The sequence below is a fragment of the Schistocerca cancellata genome, chromosome 9, assembly GCF_023864275.1.
Source record: "Schistocerca cancellata isolate TAMUIC-IGC-003103 chromosome 9, iqSchCanc2.1, whole genome shotgun sequence".
Lineage (NCBI taxonomy): Eukaryota > Metazoa > Arthropoda > Insecta > Orthoptera > Acrididae > Schistocerca > Schistocerca cancellata.
The window spans coordinates 388,665,586-388,683,586 of NC_064634.1; the positions used below are offsets into that span (position 1 = coordinate 388,665,586).

Sequence of the window (18,001 nt, forward strand, 5' to 3'; positions counted from 1 at the left end):
ATCACAGGTACACGACTCTCGGTCGCTCTTCCGACACACTGATTTGCAGCAGCCACCAATCGTTTGACAATAGACAGGGCGATTTCCAGCTGCTTATGCACATAAACTAAATCATCCTGTGTTCACAGTGGTGCTGCATTTTATCTGGTCCAATGTATTACAAGACAGTAAACAGATAATTTTAAATTAAGCTTCCTGATCATCTTTTAATCTGTTGAGGTAAAGATTGCTAATTCCCTATCAGAATTGAAGCAAATACACAAAACGAGTTTTCTGTTAAGACAACACACAAACCTGTGGTAAAAATTACTAATTTTCTAAAACATTGTGATGTTAATTATATTTGTTAGCAAACTCAAAAATGGAGTTAATTTATGATAAATGCAGAAAGTATATAGAGCTACTCTGTAAGGGAAACCTAGATGTAACACAATATGTTAGATAGAAAATCTGCTGCAATAACTAAATCACTACACCTATTTGCTACAGATTGCTCATAGATTATGCAAAGGACAATAGTAGCTTCCAAAAATTCTCAAAAACATACTTGTTTGTGGTGATGTACAATGAAATTCAGGGGCGATGTATTCTTTGGCTGAACTGTGAACCACAAATGCTGATTTGCTGCAAAATAAATTACGTATCCAAAATACTCATAATGGTAACTTGCAAAAATATAGTTTTGTAAGCATAAAATTCTGAAACTAAACTATTTCTCATGTAATTGTACAATGAAATTAGAGAATGATCGTTTTGAACAAGGATAGGCCTACTGTTCTCAAAAATTTTAGGAGCACAATTTAGTTTAAGCCTAAAATTGATGGTAATAGTACTAGTTCATCGCAGCACTCATAAATGTTCGAAATTTTGTGATATATCGTGATAGAAACAAGTATTGATACGATCAATGAAAGATTATGCAGAAGTGATGCGAATCTAGAACTTTAAATTGGCATGCAATCTTGTACATACGGTCTCACACAAGAGAAAATTCCTGAGTTGTCTCTTATTTATAAATAAATGTGCATATTGCAGGGAATTTTACATAGCTGATTATGTGCACACTTCTACAGTAGTGTGACAAAGAACAACACTGCTGTGTGAGTTTATCTTGATCAAAATTGCTAAAATGTCCAACACCAACAAAGGCACTGTTACAGCAATGCAGTATGTCAACAATATCCTACACCCCATTTTCTTACTGTCCATGGCAAGTGACCCTGGGCTTACATTTTAGCAAGATACTGTCTACTGCTGTGAGAGTTTCTACTGCTTGTCTTTGTGCTTGGCAAACCCTACCTTGGCCAGTGATGTTGCTGGATCTCTCCCCAGTTGAGAATATTTGGAGCATTATGGGCAGGGTCCTCCAGCTGTCTCGGAATTTTAAGAATGTAACACATGAGTTAGACAGAATTTGGCACGATATCCCTCAAGAAGACATCCAACAACTCTATAAACCTGCACCAAGTCAAATAACTGCTTGCATAAGGGCCAGAAGTGGACCCACACTTCATTGACTTCACCAGTTTGTGAAGCTCTTTCTCTTGAATAAACCGTCCAATTTTTCTGAAATTGTAATCATTTGTTTGTCTATACATGTACATTAGATGCACAGATTTCCACCGAATTCAGATAATTCCTTTGTGGTGCATGCTTTTATTTTTCTTGGGGAGTATTTGCACTGCTTGCTTTTGCTGCTGCATGTCTCCTGGATATTCTGTAAAAATCAGATAACTATGTAAAATGAGAACATTTTGTAACTATGCCTTGTTATTGTGTGTGTCGTACCAACAATGTAGTGCTGAGGGTACTTGCTAAGTTAGGGATATGTCTGTTTCTTGCCAGTGTTTTTTGCCAGTGTTAATAAAGTTGATTGACCTCAGCTTCTCATTACCAAAACATTAGCACCTAAGGGTACACTTACCTGTGCTGAAAAAGGCTGTGTATCAGGACTCCTGCGTGCATCTTAAGTGTAGTCTTTGGAGATGGTGCAAATTCACTGAACTTCTTTTTCAACTGTTTTTGACAGGTATGCTGTTAGTTAATGACATGCAGTAAGCACAAGTTTTATTTTGTGTGTTCTTTTCCTGTCTGTCACATAATAGTAAATTCAGTGAAGAGTATTCCACTTAATTGTGTGATTCATTCTCGTAACATATTGACATGTTTTGAACTTTATTTAGATGGTGTTTGTGACTACAGCTGAGATGAGCACTAGAGGCTCACACAATTTTTATTCCTTTTACTGATGACTACTGCTGTGCCTGCAGCACATAAATAATTTTTTGTCCCTTCTAATAAAGATTTTTGCTACTTCATTGTAAAACATGTTTATTATGTTAGTACGATATCTAACCCTGTATGTACACATCGTTTGTAGCTGTTACCCACTTGAAAATGATCACAAGGTTGAAACTGCAGTAGTGGATGGTTAATAAACATGCAGTCAATGTCGAAAATTAAATTTTTCAAGGATAATATGCTACATCTGCTGCATATATCTTTTCATGATTGCTTCCGGGTCTTTGGTGTTGTAATTATTGCACTCTGGAAAGTTCCAAAAACTAGCATCTGACTGTTTGAAGCCTCAGAAAGAAATCCATTATCTGCTGCTCCACCACACATGTAATTGCCAGATTTTTGCTATTGTTATTGATAAGAGCATGAGTTTTCATGTTTGCTTGTGAGATGTGATCTAAAACCAGCTTGGTAATATTATAATAGACACCCCTGTAAATCTGAAAAATTATGAACATTTCATAGATGCTTGTGTCATACAAGAAATGTACAAGCTTAGCCAGTCAGCCTAAGTTGAGCGCATTTCCTAGTTGGTAGCCTTCGAATCATCCTAGCTCTGCTGCAATTTGAATGTTTCCCATAAATACTGTAATGTCTTGCCTGGCTTTCCAGAATGGGGGTGGGGGTGGGGGAGGGGTATAAACTAATGTGGATATGCCAAATTCCATTGCTGAGTTTGGCAGAATGGGATTACGAATATTTGCAGTTTTCCCATCTGAGGCACTCTCTCTCTGCTTCCCTGCAACATTCCGTATAATCTGCATGCAACAGTGCCACTGCCAGCAACAAGTGCTTTATTGTCTCCTGTATTATCGCCTTGTGTGTTCACATTATTCTCACCCTTTTGCTGTCACAAGTCTGGATGAAACGATAGATGAAAAAGAAAAGTAAAAATAGTAAAAAATGGGACCTGCATTGTTCTGCACTTCGGGTTTGTGGAGGCACTCACACCAAACAGCCATCGGCATTCCAGTGGTCTGATGTTGCTCAGATGCTGCCTCTGAAGTGGAGGGTCACAGCATTGAGACCACCATGTGGTGCCTCTCACTATTCTGATATGTCACTAGAGCTGATTTTTGGGCAGCATCAGTGCATTGGATTAACACATCAGGAAGTCTGTCTGAGACCACATCTTCAGGCTTATGGGGTCACTGTGTATAGACCAGCAGCAGACAATTGATGTAGCACCAAGACAAGGCAGCTGGCCAAGAAAGTTGCTTGAATTATGCACGATCGTAATTAAGATGGCAAATCCTAACCAGTCCTGTGTGTTACTATCTGTAAACAACCTCCTGGTGTACCTATTACTATAACTCCCCATAAGAACCTAAACATGGTACAGAGACTGATTTTTCAACAAAATTTAATGCTGCAAAGGGATGAAGAGCTGCATGAACACTTTCAATCCTTGGAAAGACCAAGGGATCCTCTTCATACCTTGTGTATGTGGAGGAGCCCCCAACCCCAATGCAACAAGTTCAGCACCAGCACATTCATCCTCCCTTTCAAGGAATTCACTTCTGGAGGAGATCAAAACTCATCAATTACTGCTGCAGAGTGAAGCCGTTCTTCCTACACTCTATGCAGTGCTTTAAACACCATTGCATCAAGCATATGTCTTTCAGTTTACATGTGACTCAGTTTGTGCAGACACTGGTGGGGCTCTTCACCATGTATGTTACCACCTGTCCGTATCAAATGCGAGAATGCCTACCCTCCCTGATCCCCAAAATGTTCTAGCCTGATCAAGGAACACAAAAATCCCGGAACTGGAGGTAGGTCACCAATAGCCTCTCATATTTTGGAGCTTGTAAAAAAAAAAAAAGATTGCTCCTATTAGTCCCAAAGATATCGACTTTTGTCACTACTGTGGCTAGGTCATTGGCAGTGTTTGTTGTATTCACTCCCTCACCATCAACCCCTGGTACTCATGCAAATAAACTTGACCTTGGGAATGGCTCCACACTCGGCTGGAGAAGCAGCACTGTCTTCCAGCATCACCAGTGACAGGCTCCCTTTCTGGAATCTTCTCCCTGGAAATCTACAGACCAGCAATCCTACACGAGCCAGTGGCTGAGGGGGATACAGGCTGTGGGTCTCCAGGCTGCCCACTCTTTTTCCATTCCTGTGCCCATAGCAAATAAGCCCTCACAAGATTTTCGGACACCAAAAGTTGTGAAAGAGACAAAGAAGAAATTTCAGAAGAAGGCTATTTCCAACTATCCCAGAGCCACCAAATCCCCTCATGCCATCAAACTCTGAAGTAATGTCTATTGATGTTGTTCTGCCCCCACTGGTGACATAGTGATTCTGGGGCATGACCTGTCCTTTTGGCCCCTTCACACCTAACCTTAATTCCTTTGATAGTTCAGAGCTATGGCGATTGATTTCTTCTTGTTATCTGATCTGCATTGCTTTCCAAGATAACCAGTATCCAACTCATCAAGATTACAATGCATGCTATTGGAACCGCACTGGCCCTGAGATATGTACATTGGTTTGCACAGATGTCATCAGTGAGTACATTCCCCTTTCTAACACATTGAAAACAATATTAGTGCGAGTGCAAATGACATCAGCAATCACCATTTGGAAAAATATATTTACCTCCAGGCAGGGCACATACTTGAGATGAACACCATGACCTTACAACAGCAACTGCCCTTGCTTTTCACGCACTTGGGGATTTCAATGTGCATCACTTTTTGAGGGTAAGTACCACCTTATCTGGTAGAAGTCTTCTGATTGACCAGCTTCTTTCCAATATTGATTTATGTGTCGTAAGTGTCTGTAATCCTGCCCATCCTAGAACCACCCATGTCAACTTTTCAGCTATCAATCTTACTGTCTCCTCCCCCAATCTCATGGCTTGTGATTGATACTTGATTACCCCTGTGACAATGACCATTTTCCAGTAATCCAGTGACTTTTTGTCGCTGCCCAATCGAGCAGTTACCACATTAGGCTATTCAAAGGGCCAGCTGTTAGTTGTATGCTGCCGTCACCTTTGTCCCCGCAGCCAGATTGCATCAATGAGGTTGCGGGAGATCTCTGGTGAGACTACCCGCATCACTGGAAATTCCCCATTCTGAGGGCCCACTTCACTGCCTGCCAGTGCACAATAAAATAGACATTGCAACAGCTATTGTGGATCATCAAAGGGCACTGCACTGCTCGTGATGAATCAGTTCATGATGAACTACTCATGTCCCACTCTGCAACAGCATCGGCGCCCTCTTATTACCTAACTACATTTCAAATATGTGAAAGACAAATTGAAGACATCCTCCTATCCTTTACCCCCCCCCCCCCCAGTTACACTGAATCACTTAATGAATCTTGACGTGTCACATGATACAGGCCCAGGCCCTGATTCAATTCCTAATCAGATTATCCAATATCTGAACATTACTTGGACTCAATCTACTCAGGGTCTTTAGCTGTACTTGACTAGAAAGTGTTTTTCTGTTACAGTGGTGGGATCATAAATCATCATTCCAATCCTCAAACCAGGCAAAAACCTAACAACCATCTGCAGCTAATGACTAATTAGCCTCACCAGCATGCTTGAGAGAATGATAGCCAGCTGATTATGCAGGGTTCTCAAATTTAAGGATCAGCGTGGTTTCTGTGAGGGATTATCCACAACTGGCCATCTTGTTAGGTTGGAAACAACAATCTGACAGACATTTTTATGAATGCCAAAATATCATTGTAGCCTTTTTTGACCTACATAAGGCATACAACACTACTTGGCATATCAGATTTTACTTATCCTCAATGACTGGAGCTTTTAAGGCTCCCTAGTGATTTTTATTAATCAGTTTTTATCCCATGAGCTTTGTTGGGCTACAATTGATACATCTCCCAACACATCACAAGCCCAAGAGAATGGTGTCCCATAGGTCTCCATGCTGAGTGTCGCACTCCTCATTGCCATCAATGGGCTAGTGACCTCAATCGGACCAGTGGTTGCCACTGTGTTCTATGTTGATAATTTTTTCATTTGATATTGCTCTGTCTGTTGCCTTAGCCAAACAGTAGCCTCTGATTGGACTCTTTCCCATGGATTCCAATTCTCTGTTGTAAAAACTTACCGTGTGTTTCTGTCCACATATCATGGACTGTCCTACCCCAGAACTCTACTTGGGTATCGAGGGCTAGGAAGTGGTTGCACTGTCTCAATTTTTGTGACTTATCTTTGATAAATAAATGACATGGCTCCACTATATTCATCAACTAAAGACAAGCAGCATGTGAAAGCTTAACACTGTCTGCTTCCTTGCTCACACTGTCTGTCTAGTCTCAGATGGACTACAGTTGTCAGGTTTATGGCTCAGTGGTACCTTTGGTTTTGAAATTATTGGATCCAATCCTCCATCATGGTGTAAGAGTGGCCATTGGCTCCTACTAGTGTAGTCCCATAAACATTCTCTTTGCCAAAGCAAGGATCTTACCTCCTTAGTTCTGATCGTACCAGCTCTTGCTCGCTTTCGCAATCACAATCCTACAATTTCCTAATCATTAGTCTTACCAAATTCTTCTTGCATAAAAGGGGCTTCGACCTCCTGACACCAGGTCTTTGGTGGGATTACCATTTGGAATGTCCCTTGAGGTCCTTAACCGGGACCTCCATCTAACTTCCTTAGAATGAGTCCCCATGTCTTCCTACAAACCTTCAACCCTCCTTTATTAGTACCCAGACGATGAATTGTGATTGATTTGTTGTGAGGACCTAAAGTTTCAGTTGTCTCCATGACCTTTCACTGTCTGTTCCTCCCATTTACACTGACAGTTCTAAATCCAAGAATAGGTCGGGATGTGCTTTTACTTCTACCACTGGTCAGGAACAACATTCGTTGCCAAGAAAATGTAGTTTTTTTTAAAGCATACCAGATAGCCCTCAGTTTTATTAACAGATCTTGCAACAGCATTTCAATTTGTAGTGACTCAGTGAACACTCCATGATATTGATTGTTGTTACTTTTGTCATTGTGTGATACCTGCTACCTCACAAAATTCTATCTGACCTTTGTTGTATTGCCTGCTCAGTTATCTTTCTGTGGGTCCCATGTCATATGGGTATCCTTGGTTGGTTGTCTGTTTGGCTGGAGAAATGGTTATTAGCCCAACATTTGCTTTGATGATCCTAGGTGCAAACTTATGGATGGGAGTAACCTGTCCTGACCCAGAGATTGGGGGCTTCTACCCCGTCTAATAAACAAGGAGACCACTGCTGCATTGTGCTTCTCCTACTCTTCTCAGAAGTATCCACCATCATATGCCACATCTGCATCAGTCTATTGAGATTGGCCCATAGTTTTATCTTAGTTACTGAGTAACACGTTTTGGTTTCGGAGCCTTACTGAGAGTTGTTCACATCCTCTTCACTTTCTGTGCTAAGCATGGTCTTCTGGATTTCTTGGCCCTAATATTGGCAGGTTTTATTTGTTTTTATTTTTTAATCTGAATTGACTAGGGTCATCAGGCCCTTTCTTACATTGGACAAGGATTTTACGCATACAGTACCTTATTTACATTGTAGTTTGCTAAGATATAACAGTTTTAACATGATAACTAGTATTAAAATGATTTGAGTGTATGAAGTGGCAGTGTGAATAAATTATACTGACTAAACTAATAAATACAAGGTTTTTATAATTGATTGAAGTGAAGTGTTCCCATAAATTCACAATAGCTGGCATTAATGGAGATATTGTGACAAAACTGAATACTTAGGTACATAAAAAAAAAGTTTTGAATCTTGCTTCTGCAATTCAGATATCTGACACAAGAGCACAGCAGTGAGGTAAGATGGTGACAGGCACCGATAAAGTGCATGTTGTACTTGAAATGAATTTGCATCAATCTGGCCTAACAATACCCATGTGATTCTTTTTGTGTGGGGTTGTGTGAAAAAATCAAGATTTACACCACCTCCTTCAACAACCTACCAGAACTGCAAGCTGCATCAATTATGCTTTTGAACAGGTTGATGAGGACATGCTGTGCCGAACGTGAGGAGAACTTTATTATAAGCTTGATGTCTAAAGAACCAGTAGGTGGTCACATATTTCTTCTTCTTTTAGTGTTCAACCATGAGGTTGATTTGCAGCAGAGCACCATTCCTCTCTTCTGTCTGCCTTCCTCTTCATTTCCACGTATGTGTTACATCCAGCGTCATTCATGATCTGTTGCATGTATGATATCCTTGGTTCCCCCCCTGCCAATTCCTTTCCGCAATAGCTCCTTCTGCTATTGTTCCAGTGACGTTGTTGTGTTGCAGCATGTGCCCTAAAAGTTTGTCTCTTCTTGTTTGGATGTGCCTCCACAGAGGTCTGGTTTCCTGTACTCTTCTAAGTACCTCTTCATTTGTTACTTTGTCTCTCCAGCTGATCTTCATCCTTTATAGCACCACATCTCCAGGGCCTCTAGCCATCTTTTCTCTTCTCTTCCAATTGTCCAAGTTTCACATCTGTATAGGGCCACACCTTTCAGGATACATTTCCTTATTTTCAGACTGATTTTTTTGCTGGTGAGTAAGTTACTTCTCTGATTAAATTCAATTTTGGCCTTTTGTATTCTGGTCGCAATTTCTTTCCGGCTTCTGCCATGTCTTGTGATTTTGCTTTCCAGGTAAGTAAATTCCTCTGTCACTTCCAGCTCCTCTCTTCCAATTCTCATTCTCAGAGGTTCATATTCTGCTCCTGTACTGCATACCATCACTGTAGTCTTTTTTTTGTTTATTCTTATTCCATACTGATTGCATTGAATTTTTTCCATTGTTCTGAGGACTTCCTCTAGATCTTCTCTGTCTCCATGACTATAGCAATATCATCTGCGTAACGTAGCATGTCTATCTTCTGCCCATTAATTTTGATCCCCACCTCAGTAGTTTCTCGAACGTGGTCTATAGCTTCCTGGATGTAAGCATTGAATATAAGAGGAGTTGTTCCTGTTGACAGTGCCTTGATCACTGCCACCTCATTCTTGTAAAAACTGAGTATCACACGGATGTCTTTGTACTTTATTCCAATTTTCCTCAGCACTCTGAACATCTCTTGCCAGATAACGTTATCAAATGCCTTTTCCATGTCTACAAAGGCAATATAAGTTGGTTTATTTTTATGTAATTGCTTTTCAATAGCAAGTCTCAGTGCCAGAATCGCCTCTCTTGTTCCCAATCCCCTTCTGAAACCAAATTGATTTTCACTCAGCATATCCTCCACCTTCTCTTCAATTCTCTTCAGAACTACTTTTATGAGAATTTTTGATGCACATGATATTAGGCTTAGAGTTTGGTACTGTTAGCATTTTGTAGCTGCTGCCTTCTTTGGTATACATTTCTGGAAGTCTGTCGGTATCTCTCCTGTGTTATAGATGGACCTAGTAGGTTGAAGCAGCATCATTTTCATGCTGTCATCAGCATTCTTTATTAGTTCTGCAGGGATGTAGCAAGTTCTGGGGAAGGGAAATTTAAGGAGACTGCATCGGCTAAGAATATTGGGAAATCAGGGAGACCACGATGGAAAGAAGGATGCGGAGGGCAACAAGAATGTAAAGGAACAACAACAATAATTATTATTGTTGTTTCAGTAGATACATTGTTAACTGTCTTCTGAAGCTGGAGATGTAGTTCATTTCTCTAACATATTGTGAGAAGTTATTCCAGAGTCATTTGCCTACTGATGAGATGAACTTCGAGAAAGTGGCTTAATGATGGAGTGGGACAGAAAGGATTTTGCTGTGATGGGAGCAGATGTTTCTTCCATGTTGTTTAGACAAGATTGTCAAGATCAAGGAGAGATATGAGGGAACAGTGTTCATTGATAAGTCAGTAGAGAAGACAGAGGGTGTGGAAATCATTGCACATGTCTACACCCAGCAGATGGTAAAATGTAATCAAAGAGTTGAATATCAAAGATGTAATGAACACAGACATTCATAACTAGTTACAGGTGCCATGAGCTTTCCTGAAAAAGGCCATGATGTATGGATGAGTGAATGTGTTTTTTCTTTTTCTTCAAGAGTGTGGTTTTATTCTCAGAAATAACTTTTTAAACTAGTTTCACGGTGGGAGCAGCTTGGGGCACCTCCTGCCAGATGCTGGGCCTGGGGGGACGCTTGACCCTAGCAGCTCTGCCACTAGCCGCCTTCTTCAACTGTCTCTACTGTGTGGTTGGTCATTTTTTGTACTACACCCTATTTTACAGTTTATGAGTAATGCTCTGAAGAAGGCTAAAAGTTAAAGGTTCATTGTCCTTGATACTAGCTGATGATGAAAGAACAGTTGAACAGGTTTTTATACTTCTTGCAGGGTAATGGGTGGTGTTCGTGTTAGCTATAATGGATCGGGGATGGGACGACTGTGGGAGGGATGCCCCTACTGCATGCTGAGTCCCGGGAGACATTTGCCTGATGCCCCACCCACCTACTGACCTAATTATTTCTTTCACCTTATTTTATTCTTGTTGGTCCAATAAATGTTCATTATATATTTAGTCTTCTCACTTTTACTATTATGAATCATCCTGCCTAGAAAGCATTTTTTACTCTGTAACTGCCTTAAACCTTAATTGAGATGGAGGTGACAAATGCAGTTGAGATTTCTCACGCCACAGATGTGTTCTCTTATACTTGTACCTCCCTTAATTATTTCTGAGCTCTAGCACCAATATTGCTTTCAGTGCCTTGATTTGATCGCTCCTACATATTTTCAAAATTCGATCAGTTTTCTATCACTAACTGCAGATGATCCATCTCTTGACTGAGGGACTGAGTCCCGTAACTCACCAGTTAACCAGTAACTGCCCACACACTCAGCCAAAAACACAATTTGGATCATTCTATTAGTCTGGGTGTATAGCCCCTCCATCTGGAAAGGTCACTTGAGAATGTGAGAGGTTCAAGCAGTGAAAACGCAGGTGCAAATTTATTGAATGCATTGCATTTATTCACATCTTGGTAAGTCTTCTATCACAAGGTTTAGATTATGTTTGTTGTCATTATAATTTCTTTTTTTCTATGATTTTACTGTGTGGTGGCTTCAGAATTGATGCACTGAGTGAGTAATAAGTCATGTTTGTTAAAGTGTGATTTACTGTCATCAGCTCTCATAGTAGGCCCATTTATCAAGAACTTTGAGTTAAGCAGATGTAACAAGACTTCTAAGCAACTTAATCTGTGTTCTAACAATAAAACTGAGGCAGAATTGCTTGCCATACGTACTTTCAGCAGATGGGATTTTGATATTGCTGATAAAAATACACTGCGTGACAAAACAGTAAAGTACACTGAAGAGGAGGAGGAAATGAAATGAAACGAAACAACAAGGTTGAGGGGTTTGTGACATTATTTCAGTGATTACAAAATTGTGTTGAACTCACCAAGCACTTGAACGACTTCGGCAGCTCAGACCAATATGCAACTATGACATAGAACAGAAGCAACAATCTGGATGGGGCGTGAAAGAGGAAGTGTTAGCGGAATATATTGGGGGGGGGGGGAGATGAGTGCTCTCCACTGGAGTGTGTAGATACTAGACTGCCAACAGTTGCAGCTTCGGGAGGCTGTGAGGCAAGGAACACGGGAGGGTGCTTGGGAGGAGTGATGAGGGAGAGGAGCTGGGATGGGGAAAATCAGGTAGGTGCATTGGCAGAGGGCGGCACACACAGAGGGTGGTGTGATGAGAATAGGGAGGAGTTGATAGGATAGAGGGGGTGGAAACTGTTGGGTGGAGGGTGTGGAGACAGTGGGTAACCATAGATTGAGGTCAGTATAATTTCGGGAATGGAGAATGTGTTGTAAGGATAACTCCTGTCTGCACAGTTCAGAAAAGCTGGTGGAGGGGAAGATCCGGATGGGTTGAGTAGTGAAGCAGCCATTGAATGTTATGTTCAGCTGCATGTTGTGCGACAGGATGGTCTGCTTTGCTCTTGGCCACAGTTTTGCTTTGGTCGTTTATGTTAGTGGACAGCTGGTTGGTAGTCATACCAATATAAAAAGCTGTGCAATGTTTGTGGCAGAAGTGGTACGTGATGTGACTGCTTTCTCAGATGGCCCAGACTATGATGGGGTAGGGTAAGCCTGTGGCAGGACTGGCATATGAAGTGAAGTGTTGGGTGGGTGGGTTTGGCAGGTCAAGAACTTACCATTATGAGACCACTTGCCAATATGATGTTACGCCCACTCTTGCGGGGATGGATGCATGCACTGATTCAGTCACAGGAAGGGAATCATAAAACTCTTCTATTCTCTCTTGAAACAAGCTGGCCCACAACTGTTGTACCTAGTCTTTGACAGCCGCGATCCTGGCATTGGGATGGAATTGATGTCTTAGCTGGTTCCATACATGCTCTATTGTGGATAGATCTGGAGATTGTGCTGGTCACCTGAGTACTTCAACATTATGCAGACAGCTCATAGACACCTGCCACGTGTGGGTGACCAATGCCCTATTGAAAAATCGCAGCGTGATACTGTCACATGAGAGGTAACACACATAGGAAGAGAGATGTCCTTGGCATTCTGTTGTGCCATCAGAGTTCCCTCAATTACTAGCACTAATGACCTGAAGTCATACCAGATGGCTCCCTACACCGTGACACCAGGAGAAAAATACCACCTTTCCTTTGCAAAACATTGGAAGAATAAGACGTCTCCCCAGGTTTCTGGTGATGACCATCTTGGTTAGTGCAGAATCTTGATTTATCACTGAACACAATAAAATAAGTTTTACCTTCCCAGTCATGGCACCAGTCCATGCACAGTTGTTTCTGTTGTGGTGTTAATAGCAGCCTACGCATGGGATGGTAATTCCAAAGTTCAGCGGCTGCTATTCTCTGACCCATACTGTGGGATGAACACAGAATGTTGCAGGGAGTTCATTACTTGATCTTGGATGGCAGGTGCGGATGCGAAGGGGTCATAATGTGCAGTACACAATAGGGTGATCCTTCCTTATGGCAGTCCAACTTCAGGTCACTGTCAAATCTGATGCTGCACAAATCTGGGTATTGCATGATTCAACGAGCTGGTCAAATAGGGACTCACTATGAAGTCCCTTTCAGATCCTGATAACATTGTCTCACACTTGTACGTAGCATCTCTGTGTGCTTCACAATGATCACTCAACATCTATTGCTTTTTGCACCACTTACTACACTGTATCAGACTTGGGAACAGCAGTAATATGAACAACAACAGTGCATTATATTGGCTGTTCTATCTGTCCCAGAGAATGGCAACTTAAACTACGAGGGCTATCCATAAAGTACATTACGTTTTGGAATTAAAAATAAATAAAATATTGGAAAATATTTTTATTATATACAGATGAAAGCCACACTTAAATACTACTTTTCTACATAGTTGCCATTTAAATTAAGGCACTTATCGTAGCGATGGACGAGCTTGTAAATTCCTTCGTCGTAAAATTCGGCCGCCTGCGCCTTCAACCACATGGCGACTGTCTTTTGGGACAGAAAAGGTGTGATTTTTGTGGATTTCCTGGAAAGAGGCACTACCATAAACTCTCAAAGGTATTGCCAAACTCTGCACAACCTCAGAAGACCAATACAAAACAAGTGCAGGGGAAAGTTGGGCTCAAAGATCTTGCTGATTCACGACAACGCCTGGGCCCACACGGCAAATGCCACTCGTGAAGTTCTCGAATCTTTTAAGTGGGAGTTGTTTTCTCATCCGCCGTACAGTCCCGACCTGGCACCGAGCGACTTCCACTTATTCCCAGCAATGAAGAAGTGGTTGGCTATGCAGCATTTTGAAGACGACGCACAGCTTCAAGAAGAGGTAACCATGTGGTTGAAGGTGCAGGCGGCCGAATTTTACGACGAAGGAATTTCCAAGCTCATCCCATCGCTACGATAAGTGCCTTAATTTAAATGGCAACTATATAGAAAAGTAGTAGTTAAGTGTGGCTTTCATCTGTATATAATAAAAAAAATTTCCAACACTTTATTTATTTTTAATTCCAAAACGTAATGTACTTCGTGGATAGCCCTTGTATTTACACACCCACCAGTGGTGCGTGACGTACACAAAGCTGTCTTCTGGATGCTTCACATTTTTGTGAGGCCATGTATGCACTTACATGATCCTAGCTTTCAGAACTATTAGTTCTTACCTCAGGGAGTTTCATATTACTTTATTCACTTTTGGTTAGTCATAATCCAACCATCTGTTGTATCACCTACCCCCCCCCCTCCCCCACCTACGCCCCTTCTCTTAATTACTCATAATTACTCACCCATGGGATACCACCTTCACCTCCACTCCACCCTTGCCCTCTCCCCCTCCCTGCCTGACCCTCCCCCTCCACACTCCCCCTTCCCCCTCTCCCCCTTCCCCCTCCTGACCCTCCCCCTCCCACACTCCCCCTCCCTCCTTTCCCCTCCCACACTCCCCCTCCCCCTTTCCCCTCCCCCTTTCCCCTCCCCTTTCCCTCCCCCTTTCCCTCCCCCTTTCCCCTCCCCCTTTCCCCTCCCCCTTTCCCCCCCCTTTCCCCCCCCTTTCCCCTCCCCCTTTCCCTCCCCCTTTCCCCTCCCCCTTTCCCCTCCCCCTTTCCCCTCCCCCTTTCCCCTCCCCTTTCCCTCCCCTTTCCCCTCCCCCCTTTCCCCTCCCCCCTTTCCCCTCCCCCCTTTCCCCTCCCCCCTTTCCCCTCCCCCCTTTCCCCTCCCCCTTTCCCCTCCCCCTTTCCCCTCCCCCTTTCCCCTCCCCCTTTCCCCTCCCCCCTTTCCCCTCCCCCCTTTCCCCTCCCCCCTTTCCCCTCACCCCTTTCCCCTCCCCCTTTCCCCTCCCCCTTTCCCCTCCCCACTTTCCCCTCCCCACTTTCTCCCCTCCCCACTTTCCCCTCCCCACTTTCCCCTCCCACTTTCCCCTCCCCACTTTCCCCTCCCCACTTTCCCTCCCCACTTTCCCCTCCCCACTTTCCCCTCCCCCCTTTCCCCTCCCCCCTTTCCCTCCCCCCTTTCCGCTCCCCCCTTTCCCCTCCCCCCTCCCACACTCCCCCCTCCCACACTCCCCCCTCCCACACTCCCCCCTCCCACACTCCCCCCTCCCACACTCCCCCCTCCCACACTCCCCCCTCCCACACTCCCCCCTCCCACACTCCCCCCTCCCACACTCCCCCCTCCCACACTCCCCCCTCCCACACTCCCCCCTCCCACACTCCCCCCCTCCCACACTCCCCCCTCCCACACTCCCCCCCTCCCACACTCCCCCCCTCCCACACTCCCCCCCTCCCACACTCCCCCCTCCCACACTCCCCCCTCCCACACTCCCCCCTCCCACACTCCCCCCCTCCCACACTCCCCCCTCCCACACTCCCCCCTCCCACACCCCCCCCCTCCCACACTCCCCCCTCCCACACTCCCCCCTCCCACACTCCCCCCTCCCACACTCCCCCCTCCCACACTCCCCCCTCCCACACTCCCCCCCTCCCACACTCCCCCCCTCCCACACTCCCCCCCTCCCACACTCCCACACTCCCCCCCTCCCACACTCCCCCCCTCCCACACTCCCCCCCTCCCACACTCCCCCCCCTCCCACACTCCCCCCCTCCCACACTCTCCCCCCTCCCACACTCCCCCCCTCCCACACTCCCCCCCTCCCACACTCCCCCCCTCCCACACTCCCCCCCTCCCACACTCCCCCCCTCCCACACTCCCCCCTCCCACACTCCCCCCTCACATACCCCCACTCCCCCATTCCCCTCCCATACTCCCCCTCCACCCCTCCCCTCACGCCACCTGGAGGAACAAAATTTCATAAAAATAAGGTAAGTGTTTAAATTGTTGGCTAATCTCCAGAATTGCAGAGGTTGACAGCTAAGTTATAAACTCTTTAATGTTTCCAACAGTTCTGTTGCTTATTGATGTAATACATAAAATGTATAGAATAGGTTTTTTGTAGTTATCTATTTTTTGTCTACTTGTATGAGGTGTTTGTTTATATATTGTCTTTTTTACAGTCCAAATATCCACCATACAGTATCATTTGAATCTGTTCTGGAAGAAGTGAAACTAACTGAGGAACTCAGAGTTGGGAAAGTTGTCATGACAAGGTCCTAACACACAGAATTTCACTTCGCTCTTTCATAAGGTGTTACACCTGTTCTTGGAAATGTCAGAAAGAATGCACGTTTGTGATCTCAGGGAACCTACATTGTCCTCCAGAAGTTGGGAACAAAGGAGTACTGAAATGCTTATAACTACATCAAACACATGTCCTCCAAAGCTAATATTGAAAATGTCCAGTAAATGTTTAATAACCATTAATAGTAGTTGTATGTGTGCCTGCAGTTTCTGGAGTGACTGTTTATAGTAGCACACTGCCTGCAATCAATGTATAATGAGTAAAGAAAATTATGTATGTTGAAAAGTAAGTGATCTTTGTAAAATTAATTTACACTTGTTAGTGAACATTTAGCTCTCAGAGAAATAATTTTACTTGTTTTTGGATTGTAGATGAAACTGACAGTCAACATATCAACATAATTTTGTCTTGTTTGTGACAGTTTTGTGTTCATTATTACACTTATTCACTGTGTGTTGATGCTGCACAGTATATTTTTAATGGAAGAAGTAAATATAACTACTATACACCAATTATATGTATACAGTGATCTTTTAGAATGGCATTATTAACTAAAAATTCAGAATTTTCTAATGAAATTTATTTCATGGGTATATGTTAGCTTGGTTCCAATAGTGAAAGCATGCCACTGGGCATATAGCTCAATGTCTGAGCTGTATATGAATTTTGCTTCATTAGTGGCATCACATGTATACACATAATTGGTCTATGTTATAGATAGAGCATTCATATATGTGATAGTTGATAGTTGAATGGTTATGCTATAGTGTCCATTCAAAAAAGTTAACGCAGATTCTGTCCGTTGTATCAATCCAGTATCTTATTACAGATCAGAGAATATCAGCAGATTTGTATACTATCTGTAAGAAAATTACAGTTATGTAAAATAAACAATTTTTTTGTTTCTGTTGTTTTTGCTTATTGTGTCCCAAAATCCAATTCCTTATCAGAGCAGTAAGAGACAAGTGGTGGTCCGAGGTAAAGTGTTGCTCATAAAGTGAAGTAAAAAGGGAATTCAGTGTGTTAGGGCTGACCGGCCTTGGTGACACTTGGCAAGGTGGTTTGTTAAAGTGGGCATTCAAGCCAGAGAAAAACCTTTAAAACATCAGTAAACTGCAAATGATTGATTACTGACACTGCACCTACACCTATAACCAAATGACCACCAATTTACAGTTGGCACTGTAAATATCCTGAAACTGACACATAAAACAGGAGAACTGATTGATTGTATGGAAAGCAAGCAAATTCTTATGGGAATCAATGAAACAAAATATTAAGAAAATTGTAATCTAAAAATTAATTTAATCCTTTCAAAATGCAGTATTTGCAGTGAAGTTAAGTGAATCAGTGATAGAATAATTAAACACTCAGCATTTTGAAATGGGTACAAATTCTGTGCAGTCAGATTGGCTTTTCATAAGTGAAGCTTAGCTGTTCATAAAGGTTGGTTTGAAAACTGCAGTACTTTCCTTAGCATACTCTTATTGGAGATGGTATGCGCTTGCCTTCCTCTTTAGGTTCATACTATCTTCGTAGCGAGTTACAGGGGCATTTAAAATTTAATATGGTACGGAACGATTGTGCGACT

General features: G+C 43.0%; 1 protein-coding gene across 1 annotated transcript in view; it reads left to right on the forward strand.

Moving 5' to 3' along the window:
* LOC126101021 (quinone oxidoreductase-like protein 1) overlaps window positions 1-17,316 on the forward strand; it is a 133,635-nt gene extending 116,319 nt beyond the window's left edge. Inside the window, exon 7 of the mRNA XM_049911688.1 lies at window positions 16,286-17,316. Within this exon, the coding sequence (XP_049767645.1) occupies window positions 16,286-16,385 (100 nt within the window). The 3' untranslated portion in view covers window positions 16,386-17,316. The remainder of the gene's footprint in view (window positions 1-16,285) is intronic.
* Window positions 17,317-18,001: the final 685 nt, after the last annotated feature.